The sequence below is a fragment of the Erinaceus europaeus genome, chromosome 20 (assembly GCF_950295315.1).
Source record: "Erinaceus europaeus chromosome 20, mEriEur2.1, whole genome shotgun sequence".
Taxonomy (NCBI): Eukaryota; Metazoa; Chordata; class Mammalia; order Eulipotyphla; family Erinaceidae; genus Erinaceus; species Erinaceus europaeus.
In genome coordinates, this window is record NC_080181.1 from 56824593 (window position 1) to 56849407 (window position 24815).

At 44.7% G+C, this 24815-nt stretch overlaps 1 protein-coding gene across 1 annotated transcript in view; it reads left to right on the plus strand.

Moving 5' to 3' along the window:
- CRTC3 (CREB regulated transcription coactivator 3) overlaps positions 1–21614 on the plus strand; it is a 115315-nt gene extending 93701 nt beyond the window's left edge. The window contains exons 8-15 of the mRNA XM_060179507.1: positions 2515–2600; positions 4282–4331; positions 7421–7638; positions 13068–13366; positions 16092–16286; positions 16367–16450; positions 17718–17820; positions 18271–21614. Of these exons, the coding sequence (XP_060035490.1) occupies positions 2515–2600; positions 4282–4331; positions 7421–7638; positions 13068–13366; positions 16092–16286; positions 16367–16450; positions 17718–17820; positions 18271–18479 (1244 nt within the window). The 3' untranslated portion in view covers positions 18480–21614. The remainder of the gene's footprint in view (positions 1–2514; positions 2601–4281; positions 4332–7420; positions 7639–13067; positions 13367–16091; positions 16287–16366; positions 16451–17717; positions 17821–18270) is intronic.
- Positions 21615–24815: the final 3201 nt, after the last annotated feature.

The window sequence follows — 24815 nt, forward strand, 5'->3', positions numbered from 1 at the left end:
CTAAAAGAGAGCAGTTAGGTTTATATATCACAGATGTGAGGACTCATGGGGAATGTGATAAATCAAGGGCAGCTGCATCATACCACATTCTCTATCTTTATCTTCCATCTTTCTTTCTGGGGAATCTGTTTTAGGCCATGAATGAAACCATAAAAAGCTAAACATCAGCAAGCACCTAATTCTAGGATAGAAATAAAGAAATGGCCTCAAGGTTATTGCATGAACACTGTGAAAATCATTGCAGAATTCCAAACCGGTGTTAGACATAAACAGAGATTATTAACAATGAACTTCTATAAGGAGACAATCCCACTTGAAATGCTGGAGTGAGTCTACCTGAGCCTGTTTCTATGACCAGCCTCTTAAGAGAATTGGCTTCAAGTCATGACATCTCCCCACTCAGCCTTTGAGGCGCTTCCTGTTCTCCACCAGTAACGGCCAGAGTAGTTTGTATGCTTGAGTCTCTCCTTCGTTACTTTATAAATACTGCCCAAACCTATTCCTGGCCTCCATCTTAGAGATTTGGCTTTAGGGTTGGTGTCTGCAGGCACAGGTTTAGGCTCCTGTCACCACTGAAGAAAAGAGCCTCAGCCCTTAGGGAGCTACTAGTAGCAGTTACATCAGGTAACATTGGAAGAAAAGAGAATCAGACAAAGATGTTGACAAAATAGGTTTCCTGAAAGAGAAAGTGTCTTTAGATATCAACGTTCAGAGACCCCTGGAATGTTGATAAAATCTGGCATTTGTGAGCAGAAGTGAGCACTGCTTTGGTGGTGCTGAGGAGGCCTCCTGCTCTCCTTCCTACTGTGTTTTTGGAGCTATGCCCAGTTAATCCTGGGAGTCCCTGCACTCATGCATGGACTCACAGCCTTAGTTTTATTGTTTTATTTTAGCTCTTTTTTATTAAATGAAAGGTAAACTTGAGTTTAGAGTTTTTGTTTCTGTATTTCAGGGTTAACTTTGAAATTTTGGTCTCTGCTTTAAGTGACTCTGAGTTCTATTATCTTTGTGTGGAGGGCCGATAGCCACTCCAGAGTTTATGTGGTCATTGAAACCTAACAGCATCTGCAGTTCTGGGGTCACCTTCTGACGTCAGATCTCCTAATTCCTAGGCTTGGCCCTCCTGTGCTGTCTTCCTTCTGAGAACAAGAAGTTTTCTCTTGTTTTAGAGCTCAGTGCTCCAAGTCATCTGGCAACTGTAAAGGCAGGAAGCCCCAGAAATATTCCTTGGTACAGAGCCCAGTTGTTTACAGCTCTGCAGACCCACCAGGGCCCTTTCAGCTATCCAGCCTCCATTCCTCAATTCCTCTTCATCCCCGTCTTCTCATGTATAACCAGTTACCATCCACATAAGATTCTTCTCTGTGGCTTCCTTCAGTTCTAGATTATTATGGGTCTCTCCTCAGCTCTCTGCTTCTACTCTCCTTGCCCAATTTACAGAACCATTCTGATTTAACTATCATCTTCTAAAAGAAACATTTATTTATTTATTTATTTATTTATTTATTTATTTATTTGATAAGACAGAAGAAATTGAGAGGAGGGAATGGAAATAAAGATGTAGAGAGAATGAGAGACATACCTGCAGCACTATTCCATTGCTTGTGAGGCTTCCCCTTTGCAGGTGGGGGCTGGAGCTTGAACCTAGGTTCTTGCACTCAACCAGGTGCACTACCACATGGCCCCTGACCATCACCTTCTAAACATTCTTTCCTACCACTTTTACTCCAATTCAAAAAGAACAACTCTACTTAATAGCTGTCCTCCGTGTATTTTTTCCAGGCCTTTTTTTTTTTCCTTCTTTGTTTCCTTCTCTGAGAATTCCCTTTTCCTGGATCTCTAAAGAACTTTCTCAGGGTCAGGCAGTAGTGCAGCGGGTTAAGCTCACGTGGCACAAAGCGCAAGGACTGGCATAAGGATTCCAGTTCGAGCCCCCAGTTCCCTCCTGCAAGGGAGTTGCTTCACAAGTGGTGAAGCAGGTCTACAGGTGTCTGTCTTTCTCTCCCCATCTCTGTCTCCCCATCTCTTTTGATTTCTCTCTGTCCTATCCAGCAACAACATCAGTGGCAACAAAACAACAGGGGCAACATGTTACAAGGGCAACAAAATAGGAAAAAATGGCCTTCAGGAGCAGTGGATTCACAGTGCAGACACCGAGCCCCAGCGATAATCCTGGAGGCAAATAAAATAAAATAAAATAAAATAAAGAACTCTCTCGTGCCTAACCCCAGAGGCCTGTCTGTCTCTTCCTTCTCTAAACTCCAGCAGCACTGTCCCCATAGCTCTCACTGGCCTTTCCCATCTCGGTCATGGGTATTTATGTGCCACCCTTTCCCTTTAAGACTGAATCTAAACCTTGCTCATTGATGTGACCCCACAGAAGACTTTACCTAGTAGACAGTCAATAAATACTTGTTAAATAAATCATTTTTTTTTTACAAAGATCATTTATCTAGATAAAGGTGGATGGCTAACTTCTAATGCAATGAATGTGATGTTTCCCCTCCCCTGCAGCGGTGTCTTTCCCTGGCCCATTGAAAGAAGAAAATCTGTTAAATGTTCCCAAGCCACTGCCAAAGCAACTATGGGAGACCAAGGAGGTGGGTGAACAGTTCGCAGCCCTGTTTGTTGTCACTGAGTGCTTGCACCTCAGAGGTCATTGTACGAGCCTGCAGAGGAAAAACAAGAGGACTTGAAAAAGAGGAAAGGAGAATGTCTGGGGCAGAGATAAGGAAGAAATGTTCAAATACAAAAGGATCACAGTACTATTAATGAATTAGGATAGTGATCTCTTCTTAATATCCAAAATTTCACATGAACTCATTTATACAAAAAAGACTGTTAATCCTCTGTGTCTCATTCATGTTACTAAGAACACTGTAGCCTGGTTACAAGTATAGGCAAATTCTTCTGTTTATAGCCAATTCTTTCTTCTTCTGACCAGCTTTTGTGCAGAATAACTGATTTTTCCAACTATCTCATTCATAATCAAGGGCAATCTGACCTGAGTCCTCAGAGTCAGTAAACAAGTCATCTCTTTTATAATTTTTATGAGCATTTGAGTATTTGTACCCACAATTGTACTAGCTGACTCTCCATCCTGGTATTCTGCAAACCTCACCTGCCATAGAAGCAAGTAGGGTGCTGGCAATGGCTTCAGTGCTTGTATTGTCTCTGTACCTAACTACCCTGCTGTGTGGACTTTCTTTCATCCAGCCTCACGTTCTTATGTCAAGTATTTCAAGATAATTATTGTTAGCATGAGAGTGGGCTTTGAGGACCTTTTATAAAAGCAAGATGTATTTGGTCTTCAGTCTTGTGGGGCAAAGGAATATGATTAAAGTTGACATATGTAGGCATAGGAGAACTATGTCACTGTTTTTTCTGTGTATGTGGAGCCCAAGTAGTTTTAGAGACTTTATGAGAATATCTGTCTTCTCCAGCAAAGAAGGCAGGAACACTATTCACCCCTGAGCCCTGGGGACTGCTGTCTGAGAGGAGGTGCTCCTCTTCATCAAGTGTGTTGGTGTACATCATTCCACAACTCACTCTGGCAGAAGGATTGTGTTGACTGGATTGTATTTTCCTACATAAATTTATTTAATATCTATTGACAAACATTCTAGGTAAAAGGATGCTGCCACCAACAGGTCAAAAGTACCTGCCTGTCAGAGCTTACTTTCCAGTTGAAACATTTTCTTTCTTCGAATATTAATTGCCTTTCTTCACCCTTTTGCTTTCTTCTTTTCCTCTTAGACCAGTTGGAGAAGGAATGTGTATTTAAAACCTTTAATTTAAGACATCCATCTTTGTGAAGAAAACATTAGTCATTAGAGGTCTGGGAGGTGGCGCAGTGATAAAGCTTTGGACTCTCAAGCATGAGGTCCTAAGTTCAGTCCCCAGTAGCACATGCGCCAGAGTGATGTCTGGTTCTTTCTCTCTCCTATCTTTCTCATTAATGCATAAATAAAATATTTTTTTAAAAAAAGAAAGCATTAGTCATTATTAACTCAGGGAGCATCAGCATAAGAGGATTTGTGAATGCTCTATTTCCTTTCTGCCTGGAAAAGTCTAGTCAAAACACACATGGCCTGTGTGTGAGTCCACTGTTTCTACATTCTGGCTTTCGCTTGTGTTCCCTGCAGCTCCCACATTACTTACAATGACACATTTTAAAAAAAAAACTTGACCTTGATTTTAGGAAGAATAAAAACTTTGTACTTTGTAAAAACTTGAACTTGACTAGACAATCAGTAAAACCAACTTTCTGTCTCTCCCCAGGCCCAGTCTTTTTCAGGGCGCCCTCGATCCTGTGATGTTGGAGGTGCCAAGTAAGACCTGTTCTTTCTATTTATAGTTGGGGTTGCTCTGAAATGGAAGTCTTCCCACCTTGTCACAGAACTCTGAGTCAACTGAATAATTTTTGTTAAAAAAAAAAAATCTCATTTAGTACTCACATTTCATCAGTGTGAAGTGAATTACATAGTTCCAGTAATACATAAAATTGCCATCAGTATTCTTGAAAGTAACACAAATGAGTCCTGGTTAGCGTGACTTGTAGGTGTGATCAGCACAAGGGGCCCACTATGCTCACCATGGCCACTCAGACACCTGGCAGCTTGGTGACTGGGCTTTAATTAAGAGACTTTTAACAAATGGAATTCAATGCCCCCAATCTGTGCACTTAAATGTCCTCAATTTTATGTGTATTTACTACAAATAAAAGATGAATATGTGGGAATTTTTGCAATACAAAGCTTTCTATAAAACCACTAATCAATATATTGGGTTGTCAGAAAAGTCATGATGCATTTTTGCATACAAAAATGTAGAAAAATATGTCATGACTTTTTCAGCAACCCAATATTTAGTAGTACACAATTATCCTTGTTCCCATCTCCACACACACACTATATATATATATATTCCCTAAAGGATTTGAGACAGCTTAAAAAATATACACACAGTACAGAGTTGTCCATGAGGAGACAGAGATAATGAAGCCCGCACACACAGTAAAGCAGATGGGAAAGAGCCGGCTCCTCAGTACGAGAGTGAATAGTGCAGGCAGTGTATGATTACACAAGGGACACGTTCTGTTGCACGGATGAATTCTCCTGAGGGTCTGCCCACAGACGGGGGTCCCCTGGGACTTGACGGTGTTCCAGGAGAGCCCCCCGGAGCTGTGTAAGGCTCTCCCTCACAGCATCCCTGAGAGCTGTCGTGCAGTCTGAAACTAGGACCAGCTCAGAAGCAGCAGCTCTTCCTGGGACTAAAATGTTTGCAAACGGAGACCTGCAAATGATGTGGCTGACATGCACCCATTCTAAGTTACACTTTGCACTTCAGGAAACCCTGGAACATTATAATTTCCTCCAATAAAACTTTGTGGGATTGCACTAAGTCCCTGGAGTGCAGCTTTAACTGGTTGATTTAATTGACACCCTGCTGAGCTGAGCTGAGCTGAGCTGAGCCCAGCTTTGGTCAACTCTGAAAGTTAAAATGCTCACAGGACAGAAGGTCTGATTGGGTGCAGTGGGGGCAGTATGATACCCCACTGAGATTTGTCTCAGCTGTCAGATAAATGAGTGATCAAGGCTTCCATGGCCAACAGATGAGGCGCACTCTTTTCCTTCCTTCCTTCCTTCCTTCCTTCCTTCCTTCCTTCCTTCCTTCCTTCCTCCCTTCCTCCCTTCCTCCCTTCCTCCCTTCCTCCCTTCCTCCCTTCCTTTCTCTTTCTCCCTTTTTCTCCTCTTTCTTTCTTTCTTTCCCCCTTTCTCTTCTCTCATTCCCTCCTCCTCTCTTTCTTTTTTCTTTTTTAAAGTATATTTATTTGTTTATTGTTGGATAGAGACAGAGAGAAATTAAGAGGAGAGGAGGAGATAGAGAAGGGGAGAGACAGAGATATACCTGCAGCTCTGCTTCACCAATCATGAAGCTTTCCTCCTGCAGATGGGGACCAGGGGCTTAAACCTGAGTCCTTTCACACTGTAATATGAACACTTAACTAGGTGCACCACCACCTGGCCCCCTCCCTCCCTTCTTTCTGCCAGACTTTTTCCCCTGGGGCTTCACACCTCCAGTTTTCCACTGCTCCAGAATGACTTTTTTTTTTTTTTACTTGAGGGGTTAAATGGTTTACATTGTAGTACTTTATCCTGTCCCATTCCCTCCTTCCCCAGAGTCCATTGGTTTGGCAAAATACACCACACCCAACCCAAGATTCACCTTATATGTTTTCCCATACTGTTCTTTATTCTTGAATTACACCTGTAAGTGAGATCATTCAGTATTGGTTTTCTCTTTTTAGTTTGTCTCACTCAACATAAGGCCTTCAACTTCTGACCACCCTATTGCAAAGGCGATGGCCTCATCATTTTTAACAGCGGCATAGTACTCCACCATGTATGTGTACCGTAACTTCCTTAGCCGTTCATCTGTCATTGGGCATCTGGGCTGCTTCCATGTTTGGGTTATTATTACAAACTATGCTATGAATATTGGTGTACATAGACATTTTTGGATAGGTATTTTTGTTTTCCCTGAGTAAATCCCTAGGAGAAGGATTGCTGGGTTGTTTTGTGATAAGTACACTTAGCCAGGTGTGCCACCACCCAGTCCCAACTTGAAGCAGTGGTATACAAGTCTCCATCTCTGTTCCTATCCCAGGGCTGCAGGTGTTTGGCCAGCTGACCACAAACACATGCCCTGCCTCAGTTACTGAACCTCCAGCACTGAGCCCAGTGCCTGCCACAGCAATTAACCAACAGGCTTTGACAAATAGATGCTATTTCTCTTTCTCTCTTTGGAGTTTGTGAAAATTATAATTTATCTAGTTGGTATAGAAATATCTTTTTTGTAGTAAGGGTAATTGAAAACTCTGGCAAAAAGGAACCATAGACATACATTTTGTGTAGTACTGTATACTTTTCAAGGTTCTTTTGCATCCATAAATCCTAATTTGGTCTTGAAAATATTCCAAATAATAAATAAATAATAAGTAAATCGCATAGCCTAGACGACTTCTTTGGTCTAGTCTGGCAGGTAAAGGAAACTACTTTAAAGAGGCTAGATTGAGTCTGTGAGTTCACAGAGCAGGTGAGTGGCAGAATCTCCACAAGGATTTAATTCTTTGCTGCTTTAAAAGATTTATTTCATATGAGATAGATAGATAGAGAGAGAGAGAGAGAGTGAGAGAGAGAGAGAGTTTCACATGGGAGAAAGAGAGAAGTACATGTGGTGCTCGGGACTGAATTGGGAGCTTCAGGCCTGCCAGTCCAGTGTTCTAATAGTTGAGCTACTCTCTGGTCACCTTTGCTGCTTTTATTCGCCAAGAAAAATATCACGTGTCCTGTTACCCCACAACCTAGTACATTTTAGAAAAGTATAATTTCCCTTTTTTCTTTTCTTTTTTTTTCAGTGCTTTTCCACACAATGGTCAAAACATAGGCCTCTCCCCCTTTCTGGGGACCCTGAACACAGGAGGGTCATTGCCTGATCTAACCAACCTCCATTATTCGACACCCCTGCCAGCCTCGCTGGACACTGGCAACCACCTTCTTGGCAGCATGAGTGTGGGGAACAGTGTGAGCAACCTCCCTGCAGCTCTGACACACCTGGGTATAAGAAACTCTTCTGGTAAGTATACCCATCCTGTAAGGACCATATGCTCTTGGTGGCTTCGCCGTAGGCTTATCCCCTTTTGATGATTTGCTGAATGAAAGTCACACCTGTGCTTGTAGCTTTTGACCTGCTGGCATCTCTTTTTGCTCGGTTCAATGAGATCTGAGCCCCTCTGCTCCCCCTCACTCCTCATTGTCTTCACTTGCCCAAAGGGGTAGGAGAGTACAGTTTCAGAGTTAAATAATCGTCGGGGGCAGTAAGACAGCTCACTTGGATAATGTGCTTTCTTTGTCATGGGAATGACCCAGGTTTGTACCTAGCCCCCACTACACTGAGGGAAGCTTCAGTAATGTGGTGTCTTTCTTTTTTTGTCTCTGTCTTTCTTTTTTTTTTTTTCCTCCAGGGTTATTGCTGGGCTCGGTGCCTGCACCATGAATCCACCGCTCCTGGAGGCCATTTCCCCCCCCCTTTTGTTGCCCTTGTTGTAGCCTTGTTGTGGTTATTATTATTATTACCATTGTTGATGTTGTTCGTTGTTGGATAGGACAGAGAGAAATGGAGAGAGGAGGGGAAGACAGAGAGGGGGAGAGAAAGACAGACACCTGCAGACCTGCTTCACCGCCTGTGAAGCGACTCCCCTGCAGGTGGGGAGCCGGGGGCTCAAACCGGGATCCTTACGCCAGTCTTTGCGCTTTGCACCACCTGCAAAAGTACCGTTAAGTAAAAGTACGGTTAAGTACCGGCTGCACTACCGCCCAACCCCCTACTTATTAATTTTAAGGAAGAGAGAGATAAACACAAAATCTATGCTCTGGCATATGTGGTGCTGGGGATCAAACTAGGGATCTCACCCATTCAAGTCGCCACCCATGTTAAGCCACTTTCCCAGCCACAAACATAGGATTATTAATTACACATACTTCTCTAGATGCCTACTGAATTTCAAGGGTCTCTTTTTACTTACAGAAAATACCAGGTGGGGGATGGGAGACAGCTGGGGAGATAGTATAATAGTTATGTAAAAGGCTGAGGCTCCAAAACCTCAGGCTCAGTTCCTAGTACCACTATAAGCCAGAGCTTAGTAGCGTTGTGGTGGAAAAAAATATTACAGGGGACTATGAAATAGCTCACTCATTAGAGCACACACCTTACTATTCTCAAGGACCCAGGTTCAAGCCCCCCAGCTACACATGGGAGCACCTACAGAGGGAGCTCATAAACAGTGGAGTGGTGCTATGGTATATCTCCTCTTGCTATCTCTCTCCCCTCTCTCACCTATCTTTAAAAAAAAAAAAAAGAGCCCTCCTAAAGCAGTGGAATCATGCAGGCACAAAGCCCCAGCAAAAATAAATAATTGGAGGTGATTATGCTTAGTGATATAAGTGAAGAGATGAAGGACAACTACCAGATGGTATCACTCATATGTGGATTCTAGAAATCTGATTTACATGAACTTGCCAAAAAAAAAAAAAAAACCAGAAGCAAGTAAATTGTTTTACTTGTGAGAACTATGGTGGTGATCTTGGGCGGGTGAAAGAGGGGAGATGATACATACAGACTTTGGTGGTGGGTGTGGTGTGGGACTTTAAATTGTATCTTATAGCAAGCTACTAATAGCAAATAAAAATAAATAATGTGGCAATAAAGGGAAATTTTACAAAGTATAGGACAAAATATATATATTAAATATGATTCTCCCACAGTTTAAACTTACTGGTTCAAATTTTTAGAAAAGCAAAAGTTGAAGCATATAGTCATGTGAAAATGCCACTCATGTTGTGAGTCGGGTGTTAATGCCCAAGTTTGTGTGTCCACAGTTCACACATTCCATGGGAACACAGCTGCATCTACGTGTATCCTGACAGAGACTTGGTCAGTGTCTGAGACAGGTGTATGTCCCTCTTAGGCCGTGTGGTACAGCCCAGCCTCTGGCTGTTGTGTTCCTAAGCACTATAGTATGGCCCGGTTGCCTCAGTAGGCCTTCCCTGGAAAATACATCTCTGGTTCAAAGTGCTTGCTATTGAACTTCCTGCAAGCTTACTAAGCTTTGTCCACACACATCAGAGCAGGACAATTAGCCATAAGAGATTGCTCAGTGACAGAGCACAGACCTGCATAACTAAGGCTATTGGTTCCACCCAGGTACCTACATGCAGAACTGAGCAGTGCTCTAGTCGGTCCCTCTTTCTCTCTCTCTTTCCCCTCCCCCTCATAAAATAAAAACTAAAGGGGGTGGGCGATAGCTCGTTCCATAGAGTGCACAGTTTACTTGTGCCCCTGGTCACCGCATGGGGACACCACGCAAAGTGGAGGTAGAGCAGTGCTATATTTTCTCTCCTTTTCTCTCTGCCTTTCTTCCCTTTTATATTATTTATTTATTTATTTATTTAATATTCTGCCTTAAAGAATAATCTGCCAGGCTCAGCGGAATTAGGCAAATGCAACATCCTGGTGAAAACCCTGGCAGCAAAAGGCGGGGGGGGGGGGGAGAGGAGGAGGAGGATAAAGAGAAGGAGAAGAAGACATTAAGTAAATATAAAAAGAAAAAGAAGAAGGGGAGTCGGGTGGTAGCGCAGCAGGTTAAGCGCACGTGGCACGAAGTGCAAGGACCTGCGTGAGGATTCCAGTTTGAGCCCCTGGCTCCTCACCTGCAGGGGAGTCACTTCACAGGTGGCGAAGCAGGTCTGCAGGTGTCTGTCTTTCTCTCCCCCTCTCTGTCTTCCATTTCTCTCTGTCCTATCCAACAACGATGACATCAATAACAACAACAACAATAAAAAGCAACAAGGGCAACAAAGGGAAAATAAATAAAAAATTGAAAAAGAAAAATAGCTTTCTCTGCAAATGGACCTGTTCAGTATGGTCATCTAGAAGGCTCTTTGGTGACTACAACACTTCTGCTATTGTACAGTAGCATTTAATTTTCAAGAGTTGAATTATGAGATATATATTTATATAGATTTTATTATCCTGCTGCCTTACTTATGTGACTTTGGTGACTTCTCTGTGAACAAGGTTGCCCAGGATTGCGTAACTGAAGCCATATGGCTGGCTCTTAATTTTCTTAGCTCTCAGGGGGACTGGCATCCTCCAGTGCAGCTTTAACACTTGCTTCAGCCGGTAACTGCATGTTTAGTCACTGTTATTTTCCTCAAAAAGGAAAAGTATGTTCACAGGCTGTCAGAAGTCACATCAAGTTTCGCTGGTCTCTACATGTATCTTAAGATGCATGGTACATAGAACTTGGGGAGACAGCACAGTGGTTATAGAAGACAACCTTCATGCAGTTCCACAGCCATAAGATGCATGGTACATAGAGCTTGGGGAGACAGCACAGTGGTTATAGAAGACAACCTTCATGCAGTTCCACAGCCATAAGATGCATGGTACATAGAGCTTGGGGAGACAGCACAGTGGTTATAGAAGACAACCTTCATGCAGTTCCACAGCCATAAGATGCATGGCACATAGAGCTTGGGGAGACAGCACAGTGGTTATAGAAGACAACCTTCATGCAGTTCCACAGCCATAAGATGCATGGCACATAGAGCTTGGGGAGACAGCACAGTGGTTATAGAAGACAACCTTCATGCAGTTCCACAGCCATAAGATGCATGGCACATAGAGCTTGGGGAGACAGCACAGTGGTTATAGAAGACAACCTTCATGCAGTTCCACAGCCATAAGATGCATGGTACATAGAGCTTGGGGAGACAGCACAGTGGTTATAGAAGACAACCTTCATGCAGTTCCACAACCATAAGCCAGAACTGAGTGGTGCTCTGGGAAAATAAGTGATGCACAAAGTTGTCCATATTAAGATGCATATTAAGGGAACTACACTCCCTCTCACTCATGTTACAGTGAAAATTTTCTTTTCTCTGAATTGGGCTAGACTATAATAAACAACTGCTTGGGGCCTGAGAAACAGAAAGAAATATTGGGGCAGAGGACTTGGAAGAGTGTCCTTTCCTATGACTTGTGTGCTTTAAGGGCATTTCAAAGACACTAATACAGTAGATTAACAGCTGTCCTGTTTAGTACCAATTATTGTTGATCTTTTAAAATTTTATTTATTTTATTTGATAGAGAAATGGGGGAGGAGAGAGGGAAAGATAAAAAGAATACCTGGGGAGTCGGGCAGTAGCGCAGTAGGTTAAGCACATGCGGTGCAAAGCGCAGGGACTGGTATAAGAATCCTGGTTCGAGCCCCCAGCTCCCCACCTGCAGGGGAGTCACTTCACAAGTGGTGAAGCAGGTCTGCAGGTGTCTATCGTCCTCTCCCCCTCTCTATCTTTTCCTCCGCTCTCCATTTCTATCTGTCCTATCCAACAACAACATCAATAATAACTACAACAATAAAAAACAAGGACAACAAAAGGGAATAAATAAATAAATATTAAAAAAAAGAAATACCTATAGCACTGTTTCACTGCTTATGAAACTTACCCCCTTGCAATCAGAAATAAAGGACTTGAACCTAGATCTTAGAGCTTGATGTGGAGTCATTTAAAGATTCACTGAGCAGTCCCCAAGATCGTAACTCTTAGTGAAAGGATGTTCTCTAAAGGCAGCAGAAGCCTTGGGCATCGTGCCTGGGACAGAGGTTTGGGGATACTTGTCTAGCTCTGGCTTGGGTTGGAGATGAGCCATTAAGCATGCTCCTCTGTTATCCTCCTTGTGGTATTTCCACCCTCTCATTCTTCTGTTGGCTCTCTCTTCCTCTCTCTCTCTCTCTTGCCCTTTTCTTTATTTAATATTTAACTTATTCATTTAATGAGAGATATACAAGCCAAAGTACTGCTCAGCTCTGGTTTATAGTGGTGCTAGGGATTGAACTTGGGACTTCACAGTCTCAGGCATGAGAGTCTTTTGCAGAACCATTATGATGTCTCTCCAGCCCCTTCTATCTCTCTTGTCATTGCCAGGGCTTCACTGATCCCAGCTGACTTTTTCAGATAGCAAGATAGAGGCAAAGAGAGAGGAAAACAAACTAACACTGAAGCTTCCCGCAGCGAGGTATGGGCTGCGCTCAAACCTGGGTTGCACACATGGTGAACTAGAACACTATCTTAGTGGAGCTATTTTGCCACCTTCCCTTCCACACCCACCCACCCCCCACCACACTTAAAAAATCAGAGCACTGGTCAGTCCTGGCTTATGATGATGCCAGAAATTGAACCTGGGAGCTCAGAGCCTCAGGCATGAAAGTTGCTTGCATAACCATTATGCTATCTCCCTAGCTCTTAGCACTACCACAGTCTGAGCATATCTTTCCTTGCCAATGTAAACAACAAGTTTTCAGTAGGAGAGTGGCTCACGAGCTCCTTTGCATACAAGATCCTCATCAAATGTGTATAGTGGGAGGTTTTTGCTAATATTTGGGAAACCAATGATCTGGGCTGAAATTACAGCAACTAACTTGTGACTTTGTTGTCTTCCAGGCCTCCAGAGTTCTCGGAGCAATCCCTCCATCCAGGCCACACTCAATAAGACAGCACTCTCCTCTTCCCTGAATAGCCATCCCCAGACATCTGTTCCCGGCAGCTCTGCCCTTCACCCCTCACTCCGGCTCTTTTCCCTTAGCAACCCCTCCCTCTCCACCACAAACCTGAGTGGCCCCTCTCGGCGTAGGCAGCCTCCTGTCAGCCCTCTCACACTTTCACCTGGCCCTGAAGCACATCAAGGTTTCAGCAGACAGCTCTCCTCCAGCAGCCCACTGAACCCATACCCTGCCTCACAGGTAAAACAAATAGCAGTGAGACAGGCCAAAGTGGAAAGCAGCTGCTTTCTTCCTTGGGTTATTCAGTTTAGTCTTGTTTTGAAGTATGTTTCTGTTTGTTCATGAGAGAGAATGAAGCAGAGCATCGCTCTGGCATATACAGCACTGGAGACCAAACTCAGGACCTCCTGCACGCCAAGTCCTGTGCTCCACTTCTGTACCGCCTCCCTGGGTTCTACAAGTCCATTACATTGTCCCTGAGGTTTCAGTTACTTGTGAAATTAGACAGCAGAAAAATGAATAATTCAACATGGATGACTTTCTAGTTGCAGATTTGTGTTAGTTACTCTTTTTTTTTTTTTTTTAAAGTCTTTATTTATTTATTTATTTATTTATTGGATAGAGACAGCCAGAAATTGAGAGGAGGAGGGAAGTTAGAGGGAGAGAGACAGAAAAACACCTGCAGACCTGCTTCACCACTTGCAAAGCTTTCCCCCTGCAGGTGGAGACCGGGGGCTCGAACCCGGGTCCTTGTGCACTGTAGTATGTGTGCTCAACCAGGTGCACCACCACCCAGCCCCTGTGTTAGTTACTCTTAAGCAAACATTGCAATTAGTCAAGTCAGAGTTGGGTGTAAGGATTAGGTGTGGAGGTTAATTCAGCCATGTCTAAAATAGAGAAGGAAACCAGATTGAGATGTTAAAACTGGTGTGGCAAATTAGGAATTGACAAATTACTTTAAGCTGCAGGGGAAAGCCATAGACAGTGTTTCTGAAGGGCTGGCAAAAGAATTCCTCTAGACAGTGCTTTGTCCTGCCCCCTCTGCACTGGGGGAAGCTGCTGTCCTGTCTCTTATTTCTCACTATCTGAAAAAAGTAGCCTGGATTGGTTAAGCCCTAGCGACGACGACAACAAAAATTGTCAAAAGCCTTGACATTGGATTAGACCTCTTTATTAATTATAAGTACAAATTTGCGAAAATACTTTTATTATGCATGAAATACTAGATAATAATAAGTAAAATGGTCATATCTCAATGAAAGGACTCAGGGAGGCTCATTTTGAAGTTGCAATCCCATTCCAGAAATCCAGGGATGGAAACATGTTGATTTTGTTTTTACTCTAAGCTTTCAGGGTGGTTCTTACCATAATCATCAGTGAATATATTTTTAACCATTTGTCACTCCCTAGATACATTAAAACATCACTTACTCACCACCTCACCATGAGTGAGTAATGATTTTTCAAGGAGGAGCTGAGATATCCAGTTCTTAGTCACTTTATACCAATTACTAGCTACGGGATCTTGATTATATGAGTAATCCATTTCAGAAGAGGGTAAGAGAGTATTTCATAATTGCTTTTTTACTGGTTCTTGTTATGTTATTGAATTGCCTTGAGTTTTATTTTGCAAGATTATTTTAATATTTAGATTTTATTAAAAATATAGTTATGCATGTAGTTAAATAGCTGAAAAAAATTTTTTTTCCTCCAAGGTTTTCACTGGGGCTAGGTGCCTGCATTACAAATCCACTGCTCCTGTGGCCATTTTTTTGATAGGACAGAGAGAAATTGAGAGGGAAAGAGACAGAGAGACACCTGCAGGCCTGCTTCACCACTTGTGAAGGGACCCTCCTGCAGGTGGGGAGCGAGGGGCTCAAACTGGGATCCTTGTGTAGCTCCTAGTGCTTCATACTTAATGTGTGCTTATTCTGGTGTGCCACCACCTGACCCCCAAACTGAAAACTTTTAAAATAGTTATATAGCAGAAAACAGCTTTTTTTTTTTAAAAAAAATTCTTTGTTGGGGGACTAATGGCTTACAGTTGACAGAAAAATACAATAGTTTGTATATGCATAACATTTCCTAGTTTTCCACATAACTATACAACCTCCATCAGGTCCTCCTCTGCCATCATGTTCCAGGACCTGAACCCTCCCCCCACCCCAGAGTCTTTTATTTTGGTGCAATATACCAACTCCAGTCCAAGTTCTGCTCAGTGTTTCCCTTTTGATCTTGTTTTTCAACTTCTGCCTATAAGTGAGATCATCCCATATTCATCCTTTTGTTTCTGATTTAGCTCACTTAACAAGCTCCATCCAAGATGGGATGAAGAGGTGAATTGACTATTTTTAATAGCTGAATAGTATTTCATTATGTTTATATACCACAACTTACTCTGCCACTCACCTGTTGTTGGACACCTGGGTTTCTTCCAGGTTTTGGCTATTACAAATTGTGCTGCTATGAACACAGATCTTTTTGGATGGGTATGTTTGATTCCTTAGGATATATCCCCAGGAGAGGAATTGCAGGGCCCACTTCTAGGTTTCTGAGAGTTCTCCAGACTGCTCTCCACAGGGGTTAGACCAGTTTACATTCCCGCCAGCAGTACAAGAGAGTTCCTTTGTCCCCACAACCTCTCCAGCATTTGTTGTTGCTGCCTTTTCTGATGTGTGACATTCTCACAGGAGAACTAGGAAACTGGTTATATTGGCCGAGTTTTGTTTTGTTTTGACTTGGTTTTTAAAACAAGAAAAATTGGCACTGAGTGGGAAATGTTTTGTGGGGAAGTGAGATGAGATACTTTGAAAAAGCAGAAGCAGGCTTTTTAAGTACCTTGCATAGAATACCAAGGTAAGGTAAGTCTTGGGCTTGTTACTGACCTCAGTATTTGTTACTCATAAAGGACTTGCTATTAGAAACTCAGAAGCTAAGCTAATTAGTAGCTTTGTTTCTTTTATAGATGGTGTCCTCAGATCAAAGCCCACTCTCCTTCCTACCCACTGAAGCTCAGTCATCCCCACCACCGCCCTACCCCACAACCCAGGAACTCTCCCAGCCTCTCCCGCAGCAGCCCCACTCACAAGAGCCCCCTGCTCAGCAGCCCCAGGCAGCCCCATCACTATCACAGCCAGACTTCCAGCTCCTTGCAGCACAGGTGAGTCCTGCATAGCAGTCATTGGAAGGAAGTACATATTACTCAAGCTCCAAACTAAGTGGTGTACTCTTTACCTGCAGGGCTCATCTCTGACCAACTTCTTTCCTGACATGAGCTTTGACCAGCAGCAGTCCATGAGGCCAGGCCCAGCCTATACTCCACAGGTCAGTAATGGACAGGCCTGCCTCCTCAGAGTGTGCACACTACTCCACTTCCCTGACTTCATGTGCTTTCAGGGTCTGCCATCTCCCTAACAGCCTGGTGCTGGCTCATTGTGAGGCCTCAGCAGAGGAACTATTTGCATGAATGGTAGGAGACTTTGACAGTTGTAGAACTTGTGGAGTGAGTTCCACTGCAAGTGAACATATCCTTGCAACACCTGTAATGTTGAGGAAAGACAAACACAGGAGGCTTTCAGAACTGGATGCTGCGGTGCACACACACTGTCCCCCCCCCCCCCAGGATCACTCAACCTTGTCTTGGCAGGTTTAGGAGTACTTCCCTGAAGTATTTTCACTCAACCATTTCCTTTTGCTTAATATTTCCTCCTTGACACTGACTGTGATTGGTATCCCTAGATTTTATAATGCTTAAGAAGTATGGATTAGGCTTTAGGAGAGAGGGGAAAAATTGAGTGCTTTCCAGAACTTAGTAGTACAGTAATGGTAAAAATAAAAGAAAAACGGGTATTTCCTGAGTAGGCCATGGTGGAGAGTCTTGTGAATGCAGAAACAGCTCAACTGGTGGAATATCAAACTTGCATGCCTGAAGTTCCTTATTTAATTTCCATTCCCTCTGTCTCACATGTAATAAGCCTTTTAAAAAAAAAAACTGTTCAGTCTAGATAAATAAGTGAAAATGAGTTGCTCTTTGAGAGAGATTTTAAAAACAGTTCAGAAATTTAATTTCAGGGGCAGTCCCTTGAACTGGCCCCAGTGCTAACCAGTTTTCATAAAGGCCTTCTCCTAGAAAGGGGCTCACCTGGCATTCCTCCCTCTGAGTGTGAGGAGAAAAAAAAATTCACTTACTCATTTTTCCAGGATCCAGAGAGGAAAAATGCCCATCCATCACTTTCTTAGTTTCAAAGGAAGCCTTAGAAAGTTCCCACATAGGATAACTCCCCTCTACCCTTGATGTGATTGTGGAGGAGGGAGGTCTGAGACAGAGAGGCATCGATATCTCCAGGGGTTGTGTAATGGGTGGGGCAATGTGACCAGGGACAGATCAATTTCCAGTGGGCTTTAAGACCCCTCCTGCACCCAGTATCGCCTGCCCAGTAGTTTTCTATGTAGGCTCTGATGGTGGTAGAGGATGCCAGGGCCCTGGCAAGAAGGACTCTGAGTCAGTTTTCATTGGGTTTTGCTCTGGAAGCACCTTGTACTGTTCTCTCCCAGAAGCAACTCCTCACAACAAGGCCTCTGATGCTTCCAGGTGCCCCTGGGGCAGCAAGGTCCCAGAGAAACACAGGACCCATTTCACTTGAGACCAAACCTGTATTCCAACTGCGGGAACTTCCCAAACACCATCCTGACAGGTGAGTGGAATCACCCCTCAGCTTTTTTTGCTATTTTTATTTTGCTGTGTTTTTACAGATACCATTATAAGATGTTTTAAACATTACATAATGTAATAAGTAAATAAATAAAAGGCCTTCAACTCCACTTAGTCTTTTTGAGATGTAACCCCAGAGACCTCAAGGCAGTGGGGTAGAGCCTGGTGACCTCAGCCTTTTCTAAAATTTTTTAATTTTAAGTGATTGGCAACTGCTCAAAGGGGAAGAAAAACTGTGAAAGCAAGAACTTGTGAATCTGAATAAAAATAGCAGAAATCCCAGGACAGAGTTATAGACCTTATAGTAGCGGTGGGGAGATGATGGGAAGATGGTGGGGACGGTGCTTTGAAGTTGTTACCAGTCGTGTCCCTTAGGAGCCCAAGACCCTCCTTCCTCCTAACCCGCATGTTTATTCTCTGCCACTCTTTTCAGAAGAATCAAGCTCCAGCCTATTCAAAGACCTCAGCAGTGCACTGGCAGGTATGCCAGAGGTCAGCCTGAACATGGACACTCCCTTTCCATTGGAAGAAGAGCTCCAAATTGAACCCTTGAGCCTAGATGGACTCAACATGCTAAGTGACTCCAGCATGGGTCTGCTCGACCCCTCTGTTGAAGAGAAGTTTCAAGCTGACCGACTATAAACATATGGAGCAGGAGAATTTGTGTCTGAAACAGATAAAACAGAATGGCACAGAATGGAGCCAGATATGCCCCTGGGCTTTCATTTTCTTGGGCTTCTGATGCAGAAGTAATCAATCCCATGGCTCCTCGCTTTCCATTGAGGTCCCATCTCACACACGGTGGCTAATTGTAGACCACAGAACTCTACACTGCCTCTCAGGCCCTCGGCACAGGCTATTTTGCTGCAGACAGGCTGCTCCTGAGCTCCCAATGAATTGAGCCTCACCATGAACATTTCACCTTTTTATTGCCTGGCTATTGTTCAGTGTGTAGCAAATTCCATTTACCAGGAGGCCCCAGAACCTATACAAGGCTCCGAACCACTGCTCATTCCACACTGAAGAAGGAACCTGGAGTGGCTGGCAGTGAGGACTGTAGGCCTCGGGAGCTGACTTGGTAGTGAGCAACGGTACCCAGTATCACAGTGCCTTCCCGACCCAGCCATGTGGCTGAACTCAGTGGAGAGCTCCGGCTCTCTCAGGTGCCTTAATCCTGATATGAAGAAGATTTTTTTTTTTTTATCATAAGTCCAAGAAAGTCTTGAGTTTAGTAAACTGAATGCTATGTTTTCTCCCAGTTGATAATATCTTTTGCTGCTTCAGTACACCTTTTCCTATGAACCTGAGGGAAAATAAGATTGTTTGATTCAGCCACGGAAAAACAGCCCCCTGAGGATGGAGGAGCCTGAAAGAAGTGCTTCATGGTTGTTGAGGAAGAACAAAAAGGGACTGTGGTGTGTCTCAGACATACAACACCCTGTAGACAGGCCCGGTTAGCCAACCTCCTGCTCTACAAGCAGCTGAGGGAAGGCTGCAGGGATGGGCCTGACCCACCAGCAGAGGAGGGAAGCCTTGTCTCTGAGTGGTCTTGTGATCTAACCCCACTAGACCATAAGCTCCTTGCACACAGAGACTGTGTCTTACTCACTGTGGAACTCCTAGTGCCTAGCAAGCGCCTGACACTGGGCAGGTGCCTTACAACTGTATAGACTACATGTGTGTGTGTGTTGGGGGAGTGAATGAATGACTGTCTTGCTGAAGGGCAGGCTAATGTCAACTATCTCCATGCCTTGCTGAATCTTTTCAGAGCTCTGACTGTTCTAACACTTGTGCCTGTGATTAAGTTAAACTTGCACTTTATTATGCTTTTAATACTAGGCCAGCAAATCCGCAATTAGCCTGGGGTCCCTGTTCTCCTTGGGGCTATGCTCCACAGCGGGCAGGTAGAAACTCCTCTGAGTGCATACAGAGTGATTGTGCAAGCTGAGGGACACTAGCATCCTAGCTGGAACCTCATCCCCCCACTCCGGGGGGCGGGGACCTCGTTCCTCTCACGTCTGCATTTTGTTCTAAATAGAGATTCATTGTTTGAGGTTGAAGAAGTAGTCTCTGGTAAATGAAGACCTAATTCATGAACCTACCATTAGTCATCTGTATCTTAGCATGACGTAGCATTACCAGATTCTCACCCTTGCCTGCCAACTCTGACGTAGGCTAGGACAGCACCACCAAGCAATGGAGCTGAACACAGGCGTGCAAAGACATGGTGGGGGAAACTTCCTAGAAGAGCTGGAAGATGCCGGAACCTTTGCCCAAACAGCACTGCCATTACAGGAGATGCCAGCATTGCCACTGAAGGTCACTACGCTACTCCTGTTCAAGAGAAGCAAACCCCATATGTACAACTGAAACCAGCACATCTGTGCCTTCTTTGTGTGAGAGGAGTGCATTACAGGAGCCAAGCTGACACCTCTGAGCCCCACCCATTCCTGTCTTCAGGGGCCCTGCCTGACTCCTGCTCTGTTAGCTAATCCTAAAGGTGTATCTGTCTCCACGGAACTGAAGTCTCTGCACTCCATTCTCTCCCTGCTGTGGAATTAGGAAATCAAACTGAGACTCCTTGCCTGAGTTCTTGTTCCAGTGGAGGCAGCTGCTTCTCCTTTCCAACCCTTCTTTCTCTTAAGCTTTCAAGCCCATTTATACTTGAGATCTCAGAGGGGGTGGCTTTTGTGAAAGTAAAAGAGTCTCTTATTCTAATGGTACTCACCACCCCACTGTGCTGACAAGCCAGCTCCTTGCTGCCTTTCCAGTCTGTGTTAAAGGCCCAGAAGTCAGATCTAGCCTTTCAGACAGATAGGGATAGGGATAGGGATAGGCTCTTGTGGCCTGAACAGTTTTGTAGTAAGTGGAGGTCCCAACACAGCCCCTTGTGGACAGTGCCTTACCCCTGGGGATCATCACATCAGGGTCCCAGCTCATCTGTGCAGCATCCCTGCCTGGCAGCTGGAGACCCCAAGCCCTTTGGCTTTCTCAGGTGAGTCTGAAGTGGAGGTTCCTGGAAAGGACTTGCTGGGGGAGTGTCATGATGACAGTAAGGGTTAGCACTGAATTAACTTGTTCTTAGGTCCATCAGTCTGATCTCTTCCCATGAGAAGGCTTTGGGCATCACACATCCATTACACACCCTTGGCTCTGATAGCATCAAAAATGTATTGGACTGGGGTGGCTCTGCCTTCCACACTCTCTGTGCTCTTGGGACAAGCCAGGCCTGGTCCTCAGCATTGAATGTGACCACATAATTCAGAATAAACCATTTTCAATATTTTGTTTCATCACAAGAAATGGATGGATGTACTACTCTCACTTCCCAGCAGTTCAGAAGCATACAATCAAACCGATGCATTTTCCATTCTTTCTCTGTGCAGCTGTGGTTCTCAGGACATACAGTTTTAGAAGAAAATGTTCTCGATCATGTCAAGACCAACATAAACTCTCCTTTGTCCTGCTTCCCTTGTACATCTACTTCCCACTACCTGCGCTGGAATAAGGCGCATTCCAGTCCATTTGCATCTGAAGATAGTTCCGCCTCTGATTCTTTGCAGCTCTGATCAGTGCACAGATGGTTCTGAGCATGTTTCCATTGCTTCCTGGAGAAACTGTCACAGCAACTAATCAGACTTCCCGCCAGTGTCCTAACCCCAGCTCCCTTATTCAATATTTAAATATGGGAATTTGTATAAAGTAGCTTCCAGGTTTTATAATGCATCATTTTACATCTTTCATAATTAAAAGCAACACGATACAGTTGTATCTGCACTTGGTGTTTTTCTTGAGACTCAAGTGGGATGGATGGGTGGGAAAAGCTTTGCTTATAGATTCCTGGTCCCAAACCCACAGATCTCTCGCTGACCTGCTAGCTCATCTTCTTGAACAATGTACTGTTGCACCTACTTCTGAGGGAATTTCTACACCATGTGCGCTTAACCTGGTGTGCCACCACCCAACCCTTTGAGGGAATTTCTGAAAGTGGATGGATGTGATTCCTTGGCACTCCATGTGCCAGCTACAGAGGACATGCTGCAGCAGCCCCCTGCACCCAATTGCACCCCTCTCTAGACCTTTGCCTGACCTCACCTGAAACCCTCCCCCTTCAGTCTTCAGGCCACCTATGTTCCCTTTTCCTGTTCTGCTCTTTGTCCTCTCCCCCATTCAACAAGGACTTCAGCAGTTTTCCTAGCCCTTCCTTCCCCTCTGTCCACACAGGTCACTGACAGAGACTGTCCAACAAGCCTCAGCTCCTTTTAGAAATCCACAGTCGGGCTATAGCGCAGCGGGTTAAGTGCAGGTGGCGCAAAGCACAAGGACCGGCATAAGGATCCTGGTTCGAACCCCAGCTCCCCACCTGCAGGGGAGTCGCTTCATAAGCGGTAAAGCAGGTCTGCAGGTGTCTAGCTTTCTCTTCTCCTCTCTGTCTTCCCCTCCTCTCTCCATTTCTCTCTGTCCTATCCAACCACGACAACAACAATAATAACTACAACAATAAAACAACAAGGGCAACAAAAGGAAATAAATAAATAAAATAAATAAATAAAGAAAGAAATCCACTTCTTAGCCGTTTCTAGGACTTGTCATAAAGGTGATTCTTAGGAAATTTGCTGAGAACTTCTATCTCTGGCCCTAATTTCCTGAGTCACCACTTCGGCTCTGGTACATACACACATGCTCACACATATTCTTTTGAGTCCACTGAGAATTCTGCCCCTGGTCCCTTCTCTCATCCCCGCCCCATCCCCTGTACCCTGCCCACCTTCCCTGGCCTAGTCCACCGGGTCAATGACACCCTCCCCGGTCCTTCTGCTGTGAACCCCACTGAGAGAGCTAACATCCACTCTCTGCCCTCTGAGTCTTGGTCCCAGGGCCACCCCAGGCCTGTTGCATCCTTACCCGGCACTTTCCTTATTCCTCTGGCTTAAGCAGTTCATGGGCCTTCTCCCCTCCCCACCACATACCCCCTTCTCTCTGATTCTTCACGGACACTTGAGCCCTGTGGCCACTCCCTTTCCCAGATCTCCCTAAACCACCTTTTTTTCCTGTTGTTCCCAAAGCACACACCTCTCTGTGTGTAATCTCCTCCTCAGTCACATTTTCTTCTATCTGCTATACCCAAGCAACGAGTTCTCCAAGTGGTATTCATTCCCTACCCCACCTGTCAGCTGACTCAGGTTCAAGTGCCTGCCGCCACAGCACCTTCTGCACTCATCCTTTATGGATCTGTCTACACAGCCAAGCGCTCAGAAGTCACCCCGTGACTCCTGCCTTCCTGCAGGCTCTAGTCTCTTCCAGGTCAGACCAGCCTGTATAAAAAAAAAGTCAGCATTTCCTGAACTTGGTAGATCTTTTCACGCTGATGACTGACTGTCCACCCTGTCACAAGCTAGTCTCCAGTCCAACTCTGACCCTCCTCCACCTCTCATCCCCGCCCCATTCTCTCTCTCTCACACCTGCCAGGAGCCTCCAAGCTGGCTCTGCCTTCGCCCAGCCCACCAGCCTATCACCTGCCCCCCAGTTTAGCTATGTCAGACTCTACTCTTGTCTTTGTGTGCCTCGGTGTTCTATCTGTAAACTGGGACAAGCACTCCTGATTCATAATGGTGTGGCGGGGGAACAAATTCCCACTATCCAACACAGCGGGCAGAGTGTGGTACTGAGACTGCCGTTTGCTCCCCGAGCATGCATATGCCATGGTGGTGCTCTGACCCTTCTCTTTTTCCTCGCTCTCTCTCTCTCTCTCTCTCTCATCTGTGAAATCCCTATATGAAATATACACGTCTTAAAAAGCCTTAATAAATTCCAGTTATTATTATAAACAGTTTGTTGTTTAACCATGCTGTCCTTTTGCAGAGTGCTCACAGTTTTATAAATATACAATTTGTACAATGCGTACTTTGAAACACAGTACAGGTAGGTATGTTTTGTATTAGTCTTATCTTGGTCCTGTTTGCAGTATGGAAATCAATAAGGCAGTTGTTATATGTGGCTGTGTCACCATATGGACACTAGATGGAGCTGTGTGGCTGAGAGTGGCCGTTGGACCTATTGGCCAGATGGAGCCACCTGACCCTCCAAGCACAGCCTTCTGTGGGTGAGGAGCCAAATCCTGTGCTAGCAGAGGGGTGGTGGCTATTGTGCGTCTTCAGCAGCCAAGAAGCAGTACAGGGCAGGTGACCTCCGTGCTTTTACAGCCTCAGAGCCCCAGGCCAGCATGGGGCGCAGGCTCTGTACCCAGGCCTGTCCGCACCAAAGCTGCTGCCCCTAGACACTGGCCATCCCACACAGGGGTGCCAGTCCCCTGGAACCATCACACCAGAAGAGGGCACAGTGAGAAGTAGGGGAAGGAAAGGAGGGGTGGGAGGGGCAGTGATATGCTGGGGAGGGTAGAGGTGTGGAGTAGGGTAGACGAAGCCCTCCGTAACTGGGGTTAGGGAGCAGGTTTTTCCTCTTTTCCAGAAATGTATTTAAGCTTGTTTTTTTACAGAAGTTTATGACAAGAAATTCAAGTAACACTGAAGAGTACAAAAAAGAGCGTTCAAGTAGTCCAGGAAACCAGCACCCCCAGAAACACCAACTCTGCAGACTCAGAGGAAAGGAAAGTACAGGTAGATGGGCTTTTACCAACAAGGGCTCCCAAAACATGTTATTTCTTGCAGAGAGTGTTTATAATTGGGGCTGAGTGGTGGCGCACCTGGTTGAGCACACGTATGTATCACAGTGCACAAGGACGCAGGTTCAAGCCCCCGGCCCCACCTGCAGGGGGAAAGCTTCACAAGTGGTGAAGCAGTGCTGGAGGTGTCTCTCTGTCTCTCTCCCCCTCTACCACCCCCTTCCCTCTTGATTTCTGGCTGTCTCTATCCAATAAATAAAAGATAATAAAAAAATATTTAAAGAGTATTTAAATTTAAGAGTAAAAAAAAAAGGTTAAATGTAATGAAAGATATTGCCAAACTACAAATAATTGTT